At 33.1% G+C, this 25,523-nt stretch overlaps 1 protein-coding gene across 1 annotated transcript; it reads left to right on the top strand.

Annotated features, from left to right (window-relative positions):
* Positions 1–25,180, top strand: LOC124360456 (zinc finger protein 311-like). Its single transcript, XM_046814101.1, has 7 exons — positions 1–303; positions 4,080–4,196; positions 12,566–12,721; positions 16,560–16,843; positions 21,621–21,906; positions 22,971–23,105; positions 24,983–25,180. Exons 1-7 carry the CDS (start codon positions 250–252, stop codon positions 25,163–25,165), a joined length of 1,215 nt encoding a protein of 404 aa, XP_046670057.1. The 5' UTR covers positions 1–249; the 3' UTR covers positions 25,166–25,180.
* The last annotated feature ends 343 nt before the right edge of the window (positions 25,181–25,523 follow it).

Raw genomic sequence — 25,523 nt, 5'->3', positions numbered from 1 at the left:
TGATTATAGTTGTCATGAACACAAATGTCATGCATGAGACTGTAAACGTAAACAAAGAGTGCGAGAATTCGGTAGTTGAGTCTTAGTTTATTTGTGGTAGTAAGATATACTAAAGTGTTAAGTGTTTCTAAAGTATATTAATTCTTTTCATTATTGGAATGTAATAAATATATTAAAAATAATTTTTGATTTCACCAATTTTAGTAAAATTATAGTGGTGTCAATATTTACTCAAAAATAAATACTGAAATGACCGAATATTTAACTAGTTTTGCTAACACTTTGGATGATTTTTTTAAAGGAGTAAGTATATTTTACTTTATAAAATGTGATAGCAATTGATCTTTAAATAGTTGGAGTAAGATTGAGCTGTTATAATTTTTCAATGCTATCACATACATAGAAAAATAGAATACATAGGCTATAGGTGTGTAGACTAAATGGCTGCAGTTCTAGTAGGTCTAAGAAAGGAATTTGGTAAATATTTTACAACTCCACATTATTTTTGGGGAAGACTTTAATAATAGGTGGCCTACACTCGTTATTCGATTGATATTATCGAACAATTTGATATATTATCCAACTTCGATGTATGTAAAAATTGTACATAGCGTAATAAGAGTTATAATAAATTACCGTAACAAGAAGAATCTTGTACATTACAATTTTAAAAACATAAATTTAACACTAATCATTATAAAACAAGAAAACCGACTATGGCCTAGTCTTAGATATCAAAGAAACCTTACAATATTTATAACTTGCCCAGCTTGATATCAGTAAGGGGTAGGGTACGATAAGCGGACCCGGTTTTTTATATCGAAATTGGCAAACGATATTACTTAATCATAACCATCGATATAATAAATCGATACTGATTAATTATTTTGAACAATTAACTTTTAATAATCTGTATCAACAGCTGTAAACACTTTCAAATAATACTCGTAATGTAATATTTCAATTTTATATAAGTAACATTTGATTATTAAAAATGGCAGTCAATTTTAGAAAACTACACGACATTGCTTTGAAAGATGATAAGACATTTTTTTCGTGACTTCAAACATGTGGGACTCGTACCGAAAAACTCATTATGTGAAATTTGTGGGAGAGAAACAGCTGTAACTGTGAGAGTTTTTCTAATTTTGGTTATAATAATTTGTTTCATCACTGTAAATATTAAATTCATATTTTAATTTAAAATATATGATTGTTATTGAGGACTACAGCAGATACTTTTATATCGATTGATAGTGTAGGATTTGAGATGCGAATATTAGGTACCGGTATCGATGATTACATTCTTTGATATAAAAAACCGGGTCCGCTTATCGTACCCTACCCTCAATAAGTAAACCGCTTTTGTGAAATGGAGGAAAGAATTTTCCCCATGTGTTACCAGGAGTCAAACTACTAATGCCAAATAACATAGTTTTAGGTCATAAATAATATTGTTTTTAGTATTTTGTTTTTCTCTTTGTGTGTTCTGTGTCTCGTTATCTGTGTACTTCAAAGTTATCTGGGGCTGCGAAGGATAAAGGATCTCCTACCTGTAGGTTCTGTGGCTGTGATCCAATGCTGCATTAACTATCGTGTCCTGTAGTTCAGAGTGAGTGTGTGTGTTTGTTGTATTAATCATGGATCAACCATTTGTTGTATTAGCTCAACAAATTTAAATCTGACTAAATTATGTTTGTCTGATCAGGCACATGCAAAGTTTGTGTTTGAACCAAAAGAAAATAATTACTTTTTTAATTGAACATGGTGTTTAAAAAGTGAGTGGTATGTTTATTGTGTGGTTTTGTGTTGTTTTTAAACCTGGAAATTTAATGTTTCATGATAGAAAGTTTTGTCCTAAGAATACAAAAGTTTTAAATTATGTAATTTTTAGAAATCTGTATGTGTTGAGTAATTTTTTTGAACGTACACAGTAGGACATTGAAACATATTTTGGTCTGGTGATCACTTTGTTACATTTAAAATGGTGTGACAAAGGTACATTTCATTGGAATTCGGGTTGTCAGTACATTCAGTGGTGGACTTATTCATTCTGCTGCAAAATGAATTCCACCATATTTCTACATCATCTAAAAAAATTGGTGGTCCTCTGAGTTTGTAGAAATTGATAACACCAAATTTGGGAGGAGGAAACATGATTGCGGCAAAAGAATCCAGAGATGGATTTTTGTGGGCATTGAATGTCAGAGTAGAAAATCTTTCCTTGTTACAATAGAAAGGGGGGGATAGGGATACCCTGCTAGAAATTATAAAAGAATGGGTTCTTCTGGGTACAACAATGGTAAGCGACTGCTGGACAGCATATAACTGTTTGGGATGACATGGGATTTCAACACCTATCCAATCATTCACTTAATTTCATCGACACAGATACCAGTGCCCACACAATACTATTGAGAGACATTGGCGTGAAGTGAGGGCCAATATACAATGATATGGTGTTTTTAAGTTGTGTTTAGATTAGTTTTGGCCATGTATTAAATGAATATTGGGTTTTTATATGATTTATTACGTTTTTAAAAAGTTTGGGTAAATTTGTTTGTAACATTTTCAAATTTTCATTTGTGATCAGCCCCTCTAGAATTTGATTTTTCAGTGATAGGTACTGTCTTAAGGGATGGTTTTCATTCTTTGACATCAGTGTGGGGCAGCATTGAAGTTGCTGACGTAAAATGCATTGATAGGCGGAGGCACTTGTGTCAACCCAATATAAAATACTATTTGCAGGTCTAAATTAATAAAATCATCGCTTGTTTAGGTCAAAATTCTCCCGATTTCAGTATTATTATTAATTTTATGCATCCAAAGATGGTGCACCGGCTGACGTTATCATGAGGTTGAATCATGGTCACAAGATTATGTGAAGCACCGTGTGGACGTACGACAAGGAAATATTGCTCCGCGCATAAAAAGTAGTTCCACTTTTAAGGTTCTATAACTTGGCATTTGCACCAGATGAAACCTTATATTGTTTTTTTCAGGAGGATGATAGTAATAGGTTTAAAAAAATCTCGTATTTTCTGACACCGGCTGTTAATTTCACAACCACCCCCTGATGAAAGTGTGACATAAGAAACTGTGAAACTGCATTGTGCCAGTTTTCAAATGTGCATTGGGATATGTTGTAGTGGTGAGATAGTTACTTGTACAGTAAGTTTAAGTAAAGTTTGAATTTTAAATATAGTAGCTTATAGTACTGAATTAAAAAAAAAAATTGTATTTACTGTGAAAAAGTTTCAATAATGAATTGGACATTTTATACATAACAAATTAGCATGATGAATTGTTTTTATGCCAAGAGATAATAATACAAAAATAAAATCAAACAACAAATTATTTCATGTGTATTCATACACATTACCGCCAAGTTCAATTTTGCAGAAACAGGGATGTGGTTATTTATGCAAGGTAATTAATAAATTAACATCTAAAACAAACCGTTTCTGATACTCTAAAGATATAGTGTTTGACAGTTGGACATTTCATATTAGGTAAGAGGCTATAATCAGTTGGTAAACTATTTTTGCTTGAGGTGCAATAAAATCAAAATCTTTGAATAACGTACACAGTTTACAGTATAATAAACCAGGATACCAAGTAACTAAGTCACCCTTGATGTCAGTAACTAAGTGCCAGGTAATTTACAGGCCTAATAGAAAAAGATTTTTTGAATAGTTAAAGAACAAAGTGTTATCATCACTGATGGGAAAAAATATTTGATTACTTTAGAACTTTATACAAGTTATCTAATCAAATGTCTTCAGAGTATTTAAACTTACTTTGTAGAGGATACATGGAATTCTAGCCAGTATGACATAAATTGACTAATAAGCTAATAGGCTATAGGAACCAAGTCAGATTGTTGGTGAATTGTTTTACTCATTTGTAGCATAACTAATAGGCTGACTCTAGTGTGATCTTGATTTGACAAGATGAACCATTTAATTGAAGCAAGAAAGTGAACCATATAACCTACTAGCCAATAACGTATATTCTCTACAGTATGTAAAAAAGTATATGTTTTATAAAGAAAACTAACAAACTTATGTAATTTACAGCTTTCAGATTGTGGACTCATGACCAGCTATACAGTTCAGCTTCAGTCAAATGTTGCCAGTGTAGAAACTGTGCTAAAATTCAGAACAATAATCCAAGAATTGATTAAAAACTTACAAGTAAGTTAATATCTAGCCTAGTTATGTTGATAATTAAATTGAAGATTTTAATATAGGTGTTCTGAAACTAAACTGAAAATTATGGTGATGAACTCCATATATGCTCTGGACTTACATAGTCTATGTTAATTATCATTAACTATTGGCGTACATTACCGGTAATAGTTTAAACCTATTACCGCCAGGCCATAAGCCACATGTTGGTGTGTGAACCACCAGAGCTATTAGCGTGGGTGGGTGCATAGAAAACCAAGCATTAAGCTGGCTGTGCGTCGATAGACCACCATTAAGGCAATTTGTTCAGTTTTACTCATGTTGGCTACACATAACTTTATATTTCCACTGATTATAAAAATAGAATGACGATTTTAGTACTATTTTTCGTCATTATGGGCTAAAACCTTGTTTAAATAATATATTCTGTAAATTATTTTTGAATATTTTCTTTATATCTAACTGATATCTAATTATGACTAACTTTAGAAAATTTGCAAAATTAATATCTCCATGTAACAGAGTTGTTTATTTATTTGACAACTATAAAACACGTATTTTGATAAACTCACTAACGTCAATGTAAAAAACTCACTATGCAACATGTAATGCATATGCCATTAAATTAAATTAAATATAGCTAAGAATTTTAATAATTTTACAAAATAGTGTTTGCATTTGTTTGTCATAAACCAAATTATTGTACTTAATAATGGAGTAAATGGTATATAACACTTAGAGTAAAAATTTAGTATATTAAAATTCACAAATCTGAATTCTACTTACAACTAGAGACTTGAGTGACAGTAAACAGTGGAATGTGACAGTTTTATTCAAATTTTTATGTTTATAATAAGTTTTTTAATTATTCAAAGTGGATTAAAAGTTTGACATAAGTATAAAATCTCTACCTATAAATCAAGTTCTAATTTATCATAAACTATATAATAAATTTAATTGGAAATATATTACTTACAATTCTAGAAGATAAAACCACATGGTTGTAAACAAATATTTTAATAGTAATTTATAATATTTTAGGAGAGTCCACAGTTTGGAATTGAATTGGAACACTCATCATTTAAATTAAATTTATCATTTACAAACTAATTTGAGAAAAAAGATAAAATAATAATTAATAAACTGAATTAAAATTGACAGGAAGTGGACTACTAATATGACACCATAGTAACAGGCAGTTTGTAATATCTGCCATTAAGCAAAGGTTAACTTGAGTTGTCAGTCAGCTGTAGCTGTTTTACCTGGGTCTGTCTACATGTAGCTCCAGTGATAACTGGCAGACTATACTAGCTCAAGGTCAGCTGCAATTGCTTGTCACTACCCTTCAATCATGGAACCTGTCTTAATTTGTGGGTTACTGATCTATTGATACAGCTATATTGGAAAAGTACTTAGTAAAATATTAAATAAACACTGATATAAAAAATGTTTCTATAGTGACAAATTTTATATCTATATAAAAAAGGCAAAGCCCTCACTGAGTATTTATAAATCCTACTTAAAAAACTAAATGGAAAATTTGAAATATCAGTCGGGTGACCTTGTAATAGCCAAGTTAAAAGGGCATGCTGCATGGCCAGCAGTGGTTTGAAAATGTAGAAAAAAAAGGAAATTCTTTTATTTTTAGTGTAATGTTTTATGGTTCTAAAGATAAAGGAATATGTAGATTGAGTGAATTGTCAAGCTATGTAGAACAAAAACATAAAATTTCACAGGAAAAAAAAGATGAAAAAATGGAATTTATGCATTAGCACTTAAAGAAATCGAAGCCGATTGGAAAATCAAGCAGAAAAAACAACATAATAGATGTTCACTAAATAATAGTTCACTAAATAATAGTACTGTTTCTCCCCCTACGGGAAAACACTTTAGATTTGGCCGCTTACACAACCGACGCCCAGGGAAACTCCAATTAGTAATTTTATTTACAGCTAAAAATAAAACCGCTAAATATCAAGATGTAAAAACTCAAACGTTATATTCAGTTCAAAACATGGAAACAAATACTACTTCAAATAAGCTCTCAATCTGCATGTCTATAATAGAATCAAAATATATTACTGATGACTCTATCGATGTGGTACTATAATATGCTCACATCTAAAGTAGTTAAACAGGAAATACTGTTGATGAATCCTGTAGTAACACAAGCTGTCAAATGTCTAAATGACACTGATATTTTTTGTGGAGCCTCTTCAAATTAGAAATAGGTCATTCATTTTCTTCCCAATTAGTGACTCACCTGTAAATGATGAAGTAGGGGGGTTCTCACTGGAGTCTGTTGATGTATGAAAGAGAACATAACGGCTTTTTTTTACTTTGACTCAATTGGGGATTATAATTTTTCCACATGCAGAACAGTTTGTAAAAAACATATCTAAAGCACCTGGGATTGGAAGAAACCACACCAATACACAAAGTAGCAGTACCGCAACAAAACAATGGAGTGGACTGTGGTATATATATGTTGATATTTGGGGACATACTCATCCAACTTAATAAATCAGGGTAGAATCCATGAAATAAAAAATAATGAAGGTGATTTCTGGCCAGACATTAAAGCAGGTGATATTATAACTAAGCGAGCACAACTAGCTTTCCTGCTGCATAATAATAACTTTATATTGCACTCAGGTTCTGATACAGTTGCTGAAATGATGTATCAAGTACCCACTCCTACCCCTAACCTGGCTCCTAGTGAGTACCCAGCTTCGGCGAGCTCCATTGTCGATGCTTCTGCAAACCACATAGCTGACTCCAACCTAAATGTAAATAACCAAAATTGTAAATGTAACATGAAACAAAATATTAAAGGTAGAAGGAATGAAGATGGTAAAGAAATAATGGATGTTGAGTTCTATTCAGACAGCCACGGAAGGGGCCTTCCTGAATTAATCGGTGCCCTTAGCAAGGGAAGGAATAAGAGTAAGTGGTCTTGTTATGCCTGGGGCTACAACCCAGAAAGTGTATAGACAGGCTGAAAGAGCTCTTCAACCGTCCCCTAGTGATAATTGCAGGGGACTAATAATGTACTTAAAAGTCAACAAAAGAAATTTACTTAAATTTAGAAAAAAATTTGCAGTGTCTAAGTAAAGAAAGAACTGTATACATAACAACAATCCCAAATCGTTATGATACAAATCCCACTGATCGAACACATCATGAAATAGATTTAGCTAACAACTACATCAGAGAAGTTGCAGTAAGAATGAAAAAGATAAGCATCATTGACTTGGAGGACCTTAAAAGACAGCACTTCACTCGTCATGGTCTACCACCTAAATTTACCAAGGCAAAAAGAAACTATCTTATATGATAATCAACTCTCTGAGCAAAACTTCTGTATATGAAAACGAAACATTTCTACCGGTAGACCACAACAATATCACACAAGAATTACAAAACGTTAAAGATAACACCAGAAATACTGGTGTAATGGTGACATAAAAATAATTGAATCCAATATGAGAAAGATAATTAATAAAAATAAAAATAATGAGCATCTAGCATTTGCCCCACTGCATTTCAAGAGACTTCAGTCATAAACGACATATGAGTGCTGGGTAGCAACCGTCTTCTGTAAACAGTTCGGTAAACCGACCCACTCTCCTTACCAACTATTTAACCCACCAAAAAAAGTATTGATGGAGTGAATGTGTACGGGTTGATTACTAAATCAGACTTTTTTATAAAAAGCCAATTGTTTCTGATTACGACACAGCCTTTAAGCATTTCACAGAGGACTTTAAAATAAAAAATTTAAAGTATTTAATTTGCTCCCCCATGGGTTGTGTCCGGGATAATATTTCAACAGAACACTTTGCAGCTAATATTGTTGATTTCCAGCAACACACAGGAGCCTCTGTGCAGATTATAATTTTTAATGAAAACTCAAAGCGACCATTAAGAAATGGACTCTCTTTCATTGATTTCAAACAAAAGTCTGCATACTGCAATTTCTAGCTCATCTGTTTTAAAACAAAATGGAGACCAATCCCAACTTAGAGATGGCTGAAGCAGTTCAACCAACATCCCTGCATTCTGCAAATGGAGAATCGAAATGGAGCAGATGCAAACACTGGGACTGGTGACGCCTCAGGAATGTGATATATCCCTTGTGACGACTTCACTGAATGAATTTCCACCTGTACCAACTACGACTAGAACTGTTTTCAGATAGTAACTATTCCTTTAACTCTTGTAAAATTTCAAATATCTCATGCTCCAAAGTTGATGAAAAAATGTAGGAATTTTTAAAGCAAAACAGAAATGTGAGACCGGATGCCTTGCCTTTAAACTCCCCCAATAACTCGGATCCAAAGCCCCACTTAAATAAATTAAATAAAAAATATAAAAATAAAAGCATAAAAAATTTTTCACCAAAATATTAGGGATTAACAGATTTCGTGTTGAATCTTTAGAAATAACACTATCCGAATTAGACCCTCAAATAATTGTGTTAACAGAACACAATATGTCAAAAATCAAACTTGAACGCTTTAACATATGAAAATTATATTTTAATATCAGAATATTCTCGTACTACAACTTCGGGAGGAGGTGTAGCAATTCTCTCAAAGGAGGGTTTAAGGGGGAGGCAGCTGGTTTTTTCCAACTGTTGTTGAACTTTGTCAGGACAAATTATTTGAATGTTGTTTAGCTAAATTTAAGATAGAAAAGTATAGTTTTATATTAGCAAGGAGTTTATAGAACACCTCAATTTAACAATAGCGAATTTTTAGATAGATTAGACTCTCTTAATAGAATTTTTCTTGTAGCAAAAGACAAATATTTAATCATTACAGGAGATTTTAACATTAAACATGTTAAATGAATCTAAAGAGACAAAGGAACTTAAGAACATTTTAAACCGCCATGGAATGAGTTTCTTAATTGATTTTCCTACTAGAGTGACACCAACATGTAAATCCTGTATAGATAATTTTTTTGACAAATATTAATAGAAATGAAGTTAAAGTCTCAGGAATTATAACAGCCTTATCTGACCATGATGCACAAATGCTCGAACTTCTGCAAACCCAAATAAAAACTGGGAAAACATTAACTTTTGTTGGAAGACAATTTTCATTAAATAATATGGTACTTTTTAAATCTTTATTGGAAAAAGAAGATTGGCTCCCAGTCTTTTACTCAACAGTCAATGAAAAATATGATTGTTTTGACAGTATCTTCAGATACTATTTTAATCTTTGTTTTCCACTTACACAAATTAAAAAAGAAAATTAAAAAGCACACTTGGATTACACAAGATTTAAAGGATGAAAAAAATGAAATAATTTGTCTTAGTAAATTGTCAAGGCTTACAAAATCTGATAATTTAAAAAATGAAGTTAAGAATAAAGTTAAACAATACAATTCAAAACTAACTAAATGTAAGAAAAATTATTTTGATACCAAAATCAAAAACACAGAAAATATTAGTAAAACAACATGGCAAATTATAAATAAAGAAACAAAAAAGAATAAAAGTAAATGTGAAGGCAATCTTGTACTAAAAACTAAAGAATCGTCTATTTAGTGATCCATCTCTTATTGCAATCTCCTTTAAATGATTATTTTATAAATGTGACAGATGCACTGTTAAAGGATCTATCTTCAGTACAGCCAAATATGACAAATGTGACAATCACAAACCTGGTAACACTTTATTAAAATTTCAATGCCCGCCCTTGACTGAAACAGAATTGATACAAATTTTTGACTCTCCTCAAAAATAAATCGTCTAGTGGATAGATGGAGTTCCAGTGAAATTGATAAAATTTGTCAAACATTCCTTAAGTAAACCATTATTGGCATTTAATAAATTCTTCTCTCATTACAGGCATATTTCCTGACAAATTAAAAGTTTCAAAGGTTATCCCAGTCTTCAAAAAAGGCTCAGCAACAGATATTCAAAATTATCGTCCAATTTCAATTTTACCATCAATCTCAAAAATTTTTGAAAGAACCATGTATCATAGGTTAGTCAAACATCTAGAGGTAAATGATCTTTATGACAAGGCACAACATGGATTTTGAAAAAATAAATCTACTATAACAGCATTGGTAGAGTTCACTGAATCTATAATAGAATCAGTTGACAAAAACGAAAATGTAACAGGAATATTCATGGATCTGTCAAAAGCTTTTGATAGCATATCTCATGACATTTTACTCGAGAAATTGAAAAATTTAGGAATCAATAACATCCATCTAAGATGGTTTTGAAACATAATCTTTCCCAATAGAAAACAGTATGTTGAGATATCTCACATAGAAAATAACAAATTACAAAAATTTCAATCTAACATCCAAATAGTAAGAAATGGAGTACCTCAAAGGATCTATTTTGGGTCCTTTATTATTTATTTGTTATATAAGGGAAATGCCAAAGTGCCTTAGTATTCTTGAAAATAACAAAAAACCAGCTCTGTTTGTTTGCAGATGACTCAAACTTAATCATTTCTGCCAAAACAGAAAGAAGCTGAATTAGAAATAACTGTGTATTTGGAACTTTCAAAATTACAAACATTTTTCATTGACAACAAATTAGTTCTAAATACGGAGAAAACTAACTTTATTTCTTTCAGTACCAAACAAAGTAGAAAAACACTCAAGTCCCAATATCTAATTAAATGATTCCTGTTTGGGTCAAGTTCGCAATACAAAATTTCTAGGACTAATCATAGACAACAACCTTAGCTGGGATTTGCATATTGAACAGGTGATAAATCGTATCAATTCTGGAATATATGCTATTAAAAGACTGTCTTACTTATGCAGCTTATCAGCTTTAAAGATGGTCTTTCATGCCCACATTCAATCCCATATTGCATATGGAATAGGTGTGTATGGAGGAAAACCACAAATCAAAATTTTAATAAAATTCTTATCTTGCAAAAAAAAAAGCGCTGCGAATAATGTTAAAAATTGATAAGGAAGAATCAGTTAAAAATCATTTCACTGAACTAAATATTTTAACAGTGCATAGCCTTTACATTTTAGAATGTGTGATGTATGTTAAGACTCATCAGTCCAGTTTCAAGAGTCACTGTGAAAATCATACATATAACACTAGAAAATAAGAAGGAATTAGTATTACCTAAGCATAATTTGGAGTATTATAAAAAAAAACTTCTTATGCTGGAATAAAATTTTTTAAAATCAATTCCAAAAATAATATCAAGTGTTCGAGACATAAAGAAGTTCAAATCAATGTTTAAAAAAGTATTTAATTCAAAAGGCATTTTATTCATTTGAAGAATTTTAATATACAATATTATGATTTTACTCATAACTATTATAGTAAACTTATTTTTAGTGACGCTATTTATTGTACTCATGTGCAAAATATAAATAAAGATATTAAATAAAAAAAAAAAAAAAACTAGAACATTCAAATTAGGATTTTTACTTATATACTACAATAATAATTTGGTGTATAATAACAATCGTTATGCATAAACAAAAACATATGTCTTGGATGTGTCGTCTGTGAAAAGTACACAGTATTGCTGTCTAAATATTATGAATTTATATAATGTGTACACTATAAATAGTTATATAAATATAAAAAATTAATAATGTTCTTAAATGGCTTAAAAATGCAATGCAATTAAACTTTGTGACAAAATTAATTATGTATCATTTGAGAATGTAGAGGGCCTATATGAACAATATGACTGGGCAAAATATTTGTTACTAAAAAGTAAAAGTAGAAAAAATATTTGTTACTAAAAAAGTAAAAGTAGAAGATAAAAAAACCTTCTTTGCCTTTCAACCTCTTAAGTTGATAAGATTTGCACTAAGTTTTAAACCTGTGAATGTTTTTGTCTTGTTTGCAGAAATGGCACTTAAATGTGATCTTAGGAAAAACAATGAAGTTAAGTTATCTCATTAGAGAAGAACAGTCCATATACAAGATGTTTGATGAAGTTTGATTACAATTTGATCACAGACATATTTGTTTTGTAGGGATGTTCCGCAAAATGTTATAAAGTTGTTGAAAAAGCTTTCAAACAAAACTTAGCAAAGTTATTCAGTACCATGATTTTGTTGATTTGTCAATCTTTCTCCTCCTGTATTTTCTAGATTTTGTCCCTTAAACAAGAGAGCAGATAATAGCTCTATGAATTTAAGTTATTTTTAATTCAAGTAACAAAGAAAAATCATTAATGCCCTTGTTATCCTTCTAAATTTTGTCACCAATAATTAACTTGAAGAAAACAATGTGATCTCATGTACATTGAAGAGGCCTTTTCCTAGTTATATTGTTACTATTAACTCAGTGTTATATTCTAATCTATAGAGTAACTTACTTTCCAATAACATTATACACATAATCATGTATGTAGAGCCTGCTATCCAGTATCCCAAGTGTACAGTCAGCAGAAGCCAGCACTCAGACATTAGAAGATACTACAGAGGTAGTAGTTACTTGCCACCCCATCAGCTTGGCAACTCTGACCAGTGCTCAGATATTACCAACCCCAAGGAAAGATGTTTCAAAGGTAAATTTTCTCTTACCGACTTACAGTTCCAAAATCTGAATTTCACAATCATAACCCAACAAAATTATTTTTCACTTGATAGTGAATATTATGTATAACATAACAGACTTACACTGTATGAGTTCTTTCCTTTTTTTTTAAGGAGAGGCCAATACCCTTTTAAGCTTTATTCTGACCTCATAGGTTAATGGCCTGTGCGAGGATCTTATCAAATAGAATAAGGGGGAGAGTAGGAACAGTATTCTCTGGAATGTTGTTAGATTTTTATGTACTTAAAGTAGATTGAAAATAAACATTTTCCTCAATACAATACACTTATGAACATGTATGGAACCATAGTATTGTTTATCAGTTAAATATGTTACAGTTATGTGAACAATATTGTCTCAAAATCAACATTCACCAATAAAATGCAAGAAAAAATGTATTATTACTAGTAATATTACATTTTGCTTTTACTAGAAAATTGGCACATCAAGGTAAACCATCCATTGGGCTTTATACTATAAACGTTTTCAAAAATTAGTTCATAAAATGAACTCTTTTACATGCAAGGCTTGATCCTGTATAATACCTTAACTGTTTGGTAAAATATGCTGAGGAACACAGTATAATAATATGTATCACCATCTACGAGGGGGTACCCAAAAAAAACCGGAATTGTATTGCTGGCAGCCGGCACCGTGTAGTACACATTCCTGCCGCTAGGCGTGTGTCGCGCAACCCATTGCGAGCTCAGTGACCCCAGTTCCGTTGTCCTAGTGCATTCCGTTCGTTCGTAGTGACTGTTTTCGCTAACCCTGTTTTGTTCTTGTTTCGTTTTTTGTCATGGCAAGTTTAAGTGAACAACGTGCAGCTGTGAAATTTTGTTTTTTACATGGTAAAAATGCTGCAGAAACTATTTTAATGTTGAATACAGCTTACAAAGATGATGCTATGGGGAAAACTCAGGTCTACGAGTGGTTCGCTCGATTTAAAAATGGCGACATGTCGATTGAAGACAAACCTCGTTCTGGACGTCCATCAACCTCTCGAACGGACGAAAATGTTGAGAAAATTCGTGAACTTGTGCTCACCGACCGTCGACAGACAATTGAGGAACTATCAGAGAGTAGTGGGTTAACTTGGAGCTCGGTTCAGCGAATTTTAACAGGAGATTTAGGACTGAAAAGGTTTCTGCCAAATTTGTTCCTCGACTTCTGACTGACCATCAAAAGGCACATCGAGTTGAAACTTGCCGCCTTCTGCAAGAACATCTCGAAAATGATCCCGATTTCTGGAAAAGGTAATTACTGGTGATGAGTCATGGTGCTATGGTTATGACCCAGAAACGAAGCAACAGTCAAGCCAATGGAAGTCGCCATCTTCACCTTGTCCAAAAAAATGTCGTCAAATCAAATCAAACATCAAAACCATGTTGATTTGCTTTTTTGATGCTAAAGGCATTGTTCATTCTGAGTTTGTTCCTCCAGGTCAGACTGTCAACCAAACATTTTATTTGGAGATTTTAAGAAGATTGCGCAACAGTGTTTGTGGCAGACTGGAGACTGGTTCTTCCACCACGACAACGCACCGGCACACACAGCCATCTCAGTTAGGCAGTTTTTAGCCAAAAACAGCATGGTTCCACTGCCCCACGCACCTTACTCGCCTGACCTCGCTCCATGCGACTTTTTTTTATTTCCACACATGAAAAGAGGCTTGAAAGGTCAACGATTTGACAGCGTTGAAGAGGTTAAGAAAAAAACGAAGCTCGAGCTTGCAGCATTTCTAAACATGACTACAAAAAATGTTTTGATCAATGGAAATACCGTTGGGACAAGTGTATTAGTTGTAATGGAGATTATTTTGAAGGAGATAAGGTCATATTGTAAAAAATTTGATAATATATATTTTTTATAAAATAATTCCGGTTTTTTTTGGGTACCCCCTCGTACTTTTGTTTTAAACTAAAGCCTTTTTAACCCTTTGCACTCCCCGTCCGCATGACAGTACTTGTGATTTGCACTCCTCTTGCCACCTCTTATGGCCCAAGGTCATATCCTCTACAACACTGAATATTTTGTTGTGAGCCGTGTCGTTGCACTCCTCTGTCCATATGTAGTGGCCGATGCTAAAATGCTCCTAAACTCCTCTGGCCACCTCTTATGGACAGTGACATTTAACTATATTACATTTTTTTGTAAATAATTCTGTTATATATATATATATATATATATATATATATATATATATATATATATATATATATAATGTTATCTTGGCTGATTCTATACTATATAATCAACAAGATTATACAATTTTTGGGGGAAAATGTTATTTATCTGTTTCTTAAAATACAAAATAAAATAACCCTTTCTATTGATGACTAGACTATAGATGAATAAAATATTTTTTAAATAGTTTTATTAATTTGTATGCCACTTATTTAACGTAAAACAGCAGTAATAAATATGAAATAATATTTTTGAAGTCTGTTTTGTAAGATGATTGCCCGCTGAAACTCAGCTGGCAATTATCAGCTGGGTGACTCATGACTATTTAAACAAACCCAAACAATTACCTTCCAGTGAGCTATCGTTGTTGTGACAACCAATGAGATTCTTGTTTTTGCTTGTATGTTATTTTCGTTCTGATATTTTGTCACAGTTTGATGACGTAGTTCTAAATAATTTAAGGTTTCCATGTTTTTCTTCTGTGGGTCGTCCCCCCATGGTTGGCATGTCATGGTAATAGCAAGGAAAAATAGTTTACATAACCATATGACACTGTGCAAAGTTTATAGATGTTATCTGCTATGGTTTGTAAAATATTAAGCTGTACCCACACTTTTCAAACACCTATATATACACTATACATAATAAATATTAGTAAATTATACATTAGTAAATCGTGAGAAATTCAGAAATAATTTTAGTTTTGTGAACTAATCTCTACATTAAATCAATATCTCCATATGATATACATTTTCAGATTGATTATTTTTATTTTTAAAATTCATTTCTACATAGCTATGTTGGAAAGTAGACCAGAAATTTTATAAAGCAAAATTGAGTTATTTTATTAAAATGATGAGGAATAAACTGAATTACTGTCACTGAATGTTTGAAATGTTCTAAGTTGGTAAAAGTCGAAATAACAAATTAAAAACCAATACTGACTTAAAAATTGTTTGAACATTTTGGTAATTCTTTAATTATTTAGTACTTTTTATAAATAACATTAAAATTTGCCTTAAAATTAACTACTTATATCTGTGGATTTGCTTGTAGTAATTTTGCTTTTTACCTTTAAAGAAATATATCTAAGACTTTGATTTTTAAATCCATGCAAAATATATTAAATAATCAATAAGAGAAAAATGAAAGCAACGCTTTAGCATAAAACGATCATTTAAAAATTGTCCTTTTAAAATGCCCCTTTAAAATCACCTGTTGTTGTGATTGTGAATAACATGTCAGAGTGGAACAGACATCTGGCACCATCTATATTCAGTGTAGTAGAGAATTGGGCCTTGGGCCATAAGAAGTGGACTGAGGAGTGTACGGACACAGCTGTGCCGAGAATTCACAGAGTGCAACAGGTAAAGCACCATGTCCACCTCTTAGGGACTGAGGAGTGCAAAGGGTTAATAATCACTAATAGGAACATGATGGTTCTCTATATAAATAATTCATATGACTAAGATCATAACATCAGAAGTCATTGCTACTTTCTTATTGATCTGTTTTCGTGTTCTTGACAATAATTCTAGAGAAACGGTTTATGATTCTCACGAGGCGTAGAAAGTAACATCTAAGATAAATATTATAAGGCATAATATTATTTTTATGTGCAGGAATGTGATGATGAAGAATCAAACGAAGAGTGTATTCCTCTTAGAAACTGTCGAGTGACATCAGTCAGCAAACCGGACACGCCTCCAGTGATGTCATCAATAGAAATATGTCAACTTAAACCTCTACTTATAGAAACTAACGAAAACTTTTCTGAACTGGTAAACATACAATCTCAGGACAACAGGAAAGATGATAAAATTAAAGTAGAAAATGTAGTTCACATCGTTGTAGAAGCTTCAAACAATAATTCAAATTTTGAAGGAACCAGTGATACAAATATAGTGTAAGAGGCTTTATAATTTCTTATTATATAAGGTAACTGTAACTAAATGTTGAGTAAATATATTCCTTCATTTACATAATCTCTTCCTAGGTAACGTTAATTTAGAACTAATAAGTTCTAATTAGCTAGTTTAATCTTTTGGCTTTTTTCAGAGACATTTATCTATTGAGTCAGCTAATTTTTAAAAGATATGAATCTTTATTGTGCACGATTCCCGTATTATGTGCATAATTGAAAAAAAAGTAAAGTAAAGTAAAGATGTCTTATTTTACCAGGCGAAGTTAGGGCTAAGAAGCCCTCTCTAACACTTAACCTGGGGACCAACGGCTTAAAGGTGACTTCCGAAACACCACCAATGGCCGGGCAGGCGGGCTGCTTGCAAGGACAGGATCGCTCAGCGGTGACCTATCCAAGCAGCAGCCACGCTCAACGTTGCTTGATCCGGTTATCTTGCGATAACCATTGTACCCGCTACACAGCGCCATTGGCAACACTGACTGAGTGTTTGGCGTAATTGACTGAGTGTTTAGTGAAGTTCCCGCTAGTTTGATTTCTATCTGTTTGTTTGCATGGTAACTGTCAATCAAATTAACCTAGAGTTTTGAAATTTTTTGTAAAATTACCTCTATTGCCATTTTATGGGTATTAAAAATGAAATGGTACAGTCCATCGGAAGTGTCTATTTCTGCCTGTCAAAAAGTTATTCTGGTTACATTGGTCTTAAGGATAACCATATTGGCAATGGGAAAAAACAGAGTAAACAAATTAGTAACATAGTATACTGTGAAAATTAATCATCTATACTAGAGTTCAATAGGTCTAGTCTACTGCGGGAGATGATTGTTAGAGGTTTGTTCCCAAACTATCAGAGGTTCTTGCTAGCCTCAACAAGGGTTTGCCACCCCCTGCCTGCTTTGACTGGAGGGGCTGGTTCAGAGCTGGCTTCCCCTTCTTCCGAGGGGACATGACTTTGAAATTAGTGCCCTAATTCTTCCTCATGGATCTCGATAGGAGGTGGCCCCTACCCCCTAGCCTTACCCATCCTGAATATCCTGTTACTCTGAAAGCAGCGCTAAGGTTCTTGCAATTTATAAGCTTCTTGTTCTATGAGAAAAAAGATAAAATCATTCAACATTTTCAGTAACTTGCTTATGCATAGGATAGTACTCTTGAAACAGAGGGAATACCTTCTGCCACCTGAATATCAATAGATATTTGTCAATGAATAATGCAGTATTTGTCTATTTACATGGTTTTCCAGATACAGGTAAACTTGATATGTCTCTAATAAATTGTGTTCAGTTAATTGATGTACTAGGAAATGATAACATAAGTTTATTGATTGTATGTCAATAAGATTTCTGCTTTTGTGTATGTCCCTCTGTATACGAGGTGTGTCCAAAAAGTATCCGACCTTGACGTCTGGCATGAACTGACGTTACTCGGCGGCAACAGCAATCTGGTCCCCTTCAAAGTACTCCCCTCCACAAGCCACTACCTTATTCCAACGCTCCTCCCACTTCCGGAAACACCCTTAAATTCATTTTGCGGAATGGCTAACAGGCCCTTCGCCGCATTTTGTTTTATTTGTTCAACATCGTCAAATCTTTTTCCTTTCAAAGAAATTTTTAATTTCGGAAATAGCCAGAAGTCACAAGGAGCTATGTCAGGACTGTAGGGAGGCTGTCATAGTTGGTTGATGTCGTGTTTGACCAAAAAACGCTGAATAAGATTTGAGGAATGAGCTGGCGCGTTGTCGTGGTGCAGGATCCAGTTACGGCTTGTCCACAGTTCAGGTCGTTTCCTTCACACTGCATCTCGTAGCCTTAGGACCTATAATAGCCTTAGGACCTCAAGATAATACTCCTTATTCACTGTCTGGCCTCTTGGAGCATATTCGTGATGAACAACGCCGTCCTGGTCAAAAAAAAACTGTCAGCATTGTCTTGACATTGCTTCGACTTTGTCTTGCTTTTTTCGGCCGTTGCTCTTCACAAGTTTTTTACTGTGAAGATTGAGCCTTTCTTACAGGGTCGTAGCCATAAACCCATGACTCATCACCAGCATTAACTTTTTTAAATAACCCTGGGTCACTTTATCAAATCCAGATTGTTCTGTGCGATTTCAAGTCGACACTTCTTTTGGTCTTCTGTTAGCAGCCGAGGAACAAATTTTGCTGAAACACGGTTCATTTTTAAATCTTCGTGTAAAATGTTACAAACTGACGATTTTTGTATTCCTAAATCTTCTTCCAGCTCTTGGACAGTCAATCGACAGTTTTTGTTAATTGCTGCACGAACACGTTCAACATTTTCAGTGTTTCTGGCCATTGAAGGCCTGCCAGATTGGTCATCACTCTTCACTGATATGCGGTCATTTTTAAACCGCCTAAACCACTCTTTTATTTGTGTATCGCCCATAGACACGTCACCATAAACTTTCCGTATCATAGTAATCGTTTCTGATGCTGAATGGCCAAGTTTTTGGCAAAATTGGATGCAAATTCACTGCTCAACACGTTCAGTCATATTGAAATGCGATGCACACACACAGCAGTACTGTACGGAACAGAGCGCTGTGACTCACTGAGTGACCGGATCGTATTCAATGCCTAATATGGGAAGGAGTAGGCTTGCCCCTCCCCTCCAATAACCGGTTCGAGCCGGTCGGTACGCCGCGGTCGCCTACTGGTTGGCGGTTGGATACTTTTTGGACAGATCTCATACACAACTTTCGAATGAGTTGTAATTTCGTGTGAAACTTCTACTACTTCAGTGTTAGAAATTGCGCTTTTTAGGGTTGCCAGTGTATTCCCAATGTTGTGAGGAGTTTTTAACGGTATAACTGCCAGTGTACTCTACTGTTGCTTTGAAGTTAAAATTATAAGAGGGTTTTGCCTGAAAAGCTGTTATATTCCCAATTTTGCTATGGATGAGGGCTGTAGAAATAGGATTTTAAGTGGAAATGTGTTAGTCTAAATATTGCTTTTATGTTTGCTAGAAGGTTGTTGCAAAGATGGGGCTTAGGGGTGGTGAGTTTTTTCATAAAGACGGGCAATTCCTCTTTTGAATGTTATTCTGCCCACTTTCATGGCTGTGTGGGGATCTTATCAAACAGAATAGAGGGGAAGGTGATTGCAGTACAAAGTCGATAGTACTGATAAAAAGTGCTATGATCACAGACAGGATTTGAACCCGCATGGATTGCTATTGAAGGGAATATACAAGCAAGGTGTCATAAAAATGGCAGAATTTAACTGTTTTAACAATGTTTCAATTCGGTGTGAACTGGAAAACGATAGTCATAAATAGTGTATTCCCAATGCTGTCATGAATTACGTGAGATTTAGAGGTGATAAATCCATGGTATTACAAAATGCTGCTGTGAGGTTGTTTGTAGTAATGAATATGCCCAATTACAGTATGCTATGAATAATTGATACAAAGAAATGGATGACAAAAAAGTACTTACAAAGTAAAAGGATGACTAATTTTAATTTTTAATAACTCAAAATTAAAAATTAAAATTAGTTTGAGTACTTTGATTCTTGTTGACTACATAACAGAATGTTTCGTAGTGGAATAAGAGTAATGCTAAAATAGTACAGAGAAGTTTTTGTAACTGACCGGTAAAATTTATTTGCTTCTGTCATTGTTGATCTATGTAATGGGCTTATTAGTTAATGGGCTAGTTTAAACAAAGCACATCTGATCCATCACAAATTGGTTACAGATATTGTCTGTCAGTGACCTAATAGTTTCTTTTGCTTGGATATAATTACATCAAACACATTTAACATCTATTACTTCATATATTCAAACAGGTGTTCGGAGTATAGAACCCAAAATTCAAACATAGTGCTTTAGCCGGTTGTACTCATTTAGAATAAAAATTACAAAATATGATCACTTTAAAAAAGTACTCTGAAGCCACCTTAGCATCATCTCTTGTAACAGTGTGGACTTGTGTCACACAGACCAAATATTAGCGTCATTAGTTACATATAAGAACTATCATGCTACAGAGGGATTATCAGTACAAATGTTGTTTAACTTGCAACATACTTACCAAATATTTCTACCAAATATTAATGGTGAAAGATGTGAGAATAAAATTGGAATCCAACTCAGCTAAGAGTAATAGAAACATGTGAAAGACTGCAGGAATTGATTCAACTAATCAGAACAGCTGACTACAAATCAACTGTAATTCAAGTTTTAAACATTAAAATTAGCCAATAGTTTAAAGACTGATTTCCGGAAACCAAGATCGATTTAGTATTCTTAGATATCTAAATAAACATTTAATATAGCAATAAATTCAGTTTAAATAGGAAATAATTCGGTTGCTTAAAAATACTTCTACACTTTGAATTAGGGGCATTGACTCCACTGGATTGAACGTGTTAAGAATATATCATTTATATATGTCATATTTATAGGCTTTTCTTCACGTGCACTAATATTAACCTTTAATCAAAACACATTCTTCCATAATTTTGTTGAGCTGTTAAAAAAGTCTCTTGTCTCCTGAAGAGAAAGTATTATAATACTTTCTATTTTTGCTCTTTTATTTAAAATGTTGCTTGTCTAAAAAATGCAGCATACTTTGATTCAGTTGATATTTCTCTGACATTTTTATCAAAACTCTCATGATTGAATGAGATAGTAGCTCCATTTTTGTAGAGAGTACAATATTAATAATTTTTCATAAAAATTACTATTTGTTTGGAAACTATTCGATCCATTATTTTCATGTAACGTGACCACTGTTTTAGGAAGTTTGAACAACTGCAATGTTTGGAATGTGACGTACAGTTCAAGAGCCGGGAGGAGCTGAAGGAACATCTGCAAAGTCGTCACAGTCTGCAACAGCATATGCAGATCTGTAACATGTGTGACAAGATTTTCAGCTGTTTGCAAAGTCTACAAGAACACTGCAGGAGAGAACATGATGGAGTTGGCTGCTTCATGTGCACGACTTGCAACAAGCGGTTTATGACCAAACTGAGCTTCACCAGGCACTTGGATACGCACAAGGGGAAAAAAGAAGCAATCTGTGATGTAAGAAATGTTTGAACATTCATTGCAAATTCTCATAAACAAATAATGATTAAAAAATCAAACAATGTTTATGATTTTAATTATAGTGAATTTTCATTTATCTGTTTTTGAAATATTCATATTTGCTACATAAAAGTTTTGAGAAACATAAGGGAGTTCAAAATTAGTTAGTATTAGTAATTAAGTTTGTTCACGTTTTACTTTGATGTTGGAACAGAACAGAAACCGAGAGCTGGCAAATTGGTTCCTTGGTCCTGGTTCTTATCTGAGGAAAATAATGGTGGGCTTAGTGAAAGTTGCTTAAATTAAAAATCTAGAGTGCAACTTTGTAACCCAATTGATCCGAACATATTTATTCTAAAATTGAACGAGGCCTTCAAAGCAGCATTAAATGATAAATGTTTCTATTTCACATTTTTTTAACTTTACGCATTTAAAACCCAACTATCAGGCAAAAGCCAACCATCAGACAAGTAAATAATTATCAAACCAGACATCAGTCATCAACAAGTTAAAGAGACTGAAAATAATAGAGATGCAGATAAGTCTTCTCAAGTCGTAAAAAAAAAACATTCAATATCCGTGGTTTTACGTGGCACAGAAAGGTAAAATGAGCAACACAAAAGATTATACATTAATAATATATGAGGTGTGTTGAAAATTTATTTGATCTTAGTATGGAACAAATTATTTTATCATCAATATGTTTAACAAGTGACCTGTATTAGTCCCCTTAAGACTCCTAAACACTTATTCCAGCACTCCTGATAGTTTTAAAAGTAAGTCTTGAAGATCTCCTTTCGAATGGAATTCAGTTTATCCATAATGTTTTGCATTATGCCATTCTTGGCCTCAAATCGAGATTCTTTGAGGGATATGTTCAAATGAGGTTAAATCACCTTCACACAGAATAATAAGAGTCTGATATAATACAGGAATAGTGAATTATGTCACAAAGTTTTGAAAAAGGTGGAAAGCCTTCATATCAAATGTCTATGCTGCTTTGGTTTGAAACTTTTAACTGGGTTTTAAAAACTAAAGCATGATGTAAAACACTGTTGCAGCTATGTGGGAAGGCCTTCAGTCGAGCGGACTATCTCCAGACCCACTACTCCATACACTTGGGAAAACGCAATTACGCATGTTCTCAGTGTCCTAGGAAATTTGTGCGCAGTATTCATCTGAGAGCTCATGAAAAGGTAATGTAATAGTGTACCTTTCAACATCTAAACATACACTTATTAAAAATCCAAGCACAAGATTATGTGTTACCAAGAATGTTTAAACTTATGTAAAACCTAAACATTTTAAACTGTCTTTTTACCCAAATAATGGTTATGAATTATTTTAATAGTTTTTTTTATTTTATATCAGCTAATGATTATGTATATAGTGGTGACCTACCTGTTTGTTTAATATGCTTTTATTTCTCAACTAACTTTAATCAGATAAACAGAAAATATTAGTTCTGTTTATATCATACTTTGTCCGAAATGTCATTTAAATAATTAAACAGCTGTTTGACATGCACACAAGTTCACATTTACCTACAGTTAAATCCAAATCTTAAATTTAACCCTTTGAATGCCATGGCTTCGGGCATATCAGATGTTGAAAAAATCCTATACATTGCCAGTATTGATTGTTTAGCTCCTTTCAGTATGTTTTAGTGTATCGATTAATGTGTTGTTTTACACTTAATTTAACTCCTAAATAAAGCTTTTAATATTTTTCACTAAACAATTATTGCTTTCTGTCTAAAACGAACTTTCTACGAAAAATATTAAATTTGAAAAATATTTAGAATTCTTCTTTTTTTGTTGTGGTTTAACATTTTAGACAGTTACACAGATGTTATGAGGCATACATAAGGAATGCACTTCATTTATACCACATGTGAATTACATCGTTTGCACACAAATGTAGACTTTTCCCTTTCTCACCACTGTTAGAGTTAGCTGCACTACAAACAGTTTTCCCTTTTCAAGGGCAGTTTTTCCAAACAGTTACCACCTACTTTGATAGGCTCACTTGTAATAGTTGGTGCTGTGTAAACATTTTTGTCCCAGAGGTTCTGGACCTTCTTTCATTGGCGACCTTAGAATCAGTTGATAGCAGCAGTATTTGTTGTTTTGTTGTTGACTTTTTTTCTCTAAATCATAACATTAGTAATTTCTGGGATCTTAAATATTTTGTTTCTCCCACATTAAATCTATTGAATATTACTTAGAGAATTCAGTGTTTGGTGTTTTTTAATGTTCCGGTGAGAAAGGTTTCATTTTCATAAAGATGATGGTTGTCTAAGGTAATGAAATTGAAAAGAATCATTAATAAAAATCAATTATAACCTTTTGTTAACAAGTGACACATTTGTATTAATTTGGTTACTACTATAAAACGAAGACCATGTTTATTGCATCATCTGTGTCTGCTCCAGAAGAAGCTATGTGCAAATCCAGGGTCATTATCCTCAGTTACAACTTGCCATACCGGCCTACTAGCATCAGTTTCTTGTTCTTCATTTTGTCATCAAGTCTATTGTGATTTATTAATCTAACCTTAGTGGCAGGTAGTCTCTAGGGTCTATTAGGTTGGGTATCTTGGCTAAAATCATCTTCGTGACTGCTGCTTGAAGAGTTAAAGATTGGTCTTGGTATGTTCTGCTTAATCGAATCAAAATTATTTCTGTAACTTACAATTTGATCCTGAAAGAACTTGGTTCACTTTATGTACATGAATTTAGTCCCACATGAGCCACAGAGGCTTGGGTGTGGTGACTAGGCCTACATGTTGAATGAAATGGGAGGCATAGAATCAGGTTCAAACCATAGATCTTCATCAGTGACATTGATAACTGAGCTTTCAACTGACTCCTCACTCAAATGATCTAATTCTAACAGTAAAGAGGAGATTGTGATTGTTTAATTTGTGAAGCAAAGGGAATATTCAAGCTTTTGGTGTTATCTAGTAGTTTTATTGATACTTCTTCTATTTCTATGTATTTTAGTTTTACACTAGCATCTCTTCAGATTCATTTCAAATTAATATCTCATCAAGTTTGATTCTCGTTTTTCAGATTCACAGTGGAGTCAAAGATCATGTTTGTAAAGTCTGCAACAAAGGATTTGTACGGAGTGACAAGCTGAAGGAACATATGCTGAGACACTTGAACATCAAACGTTTCCAGTGTCCTGTTTGTCAACGTGATTATGCTGAGAAAAGGGATCTTAAAGTACATCTTAAATCACATTCCAAATAAAGATTTTATTTTCTCTGTGTTATGTTCTTATTCATCATCCTCATTTGCCCATAAACACATCATGGATACGTTGTTTTTCTTTTACATAATATAGTGTGCAGCATTAGCTATGATTGTTTTTTGAGCCTTCCACTCTAGATGATACTGTGTGAGGTTTGGATCTTAACTCTCTAACTGCAACTGCCGTATATACAACAGTTAGGCCACTCGTGTACTTGGCACTGGTGTATATACAACAGTAAGCAGATATTTCTGATATCAGTTATTATTTGCATATTTTCGATGTTTCGCTTAAAACTGAATATCAATTGATGGCAAAATAATTATTAATACTCAATAAATCAAACTTTATTCCTCT

This window comes from Homalodisca vitripennis, chromosome 4, assembly GCF_021130785.1.
Source record: "Homalodisca vitripennis isolate AUS2020 chromosome 4, UT_GWSS_2.1, whole genome shotgun sequence".
Lineage (NCBI taxonomy): Eukaryota > Metazoa > Arthropoda > Insecta > Hemiptera > Cicadellidae > Homalodisca > Homalodisca vitripennis.
The sequence above is the reverse complement of the archived record's forward strand: the minus strand, read 5'-3'. Positions and strand labels throughout refer to the sequence as shown.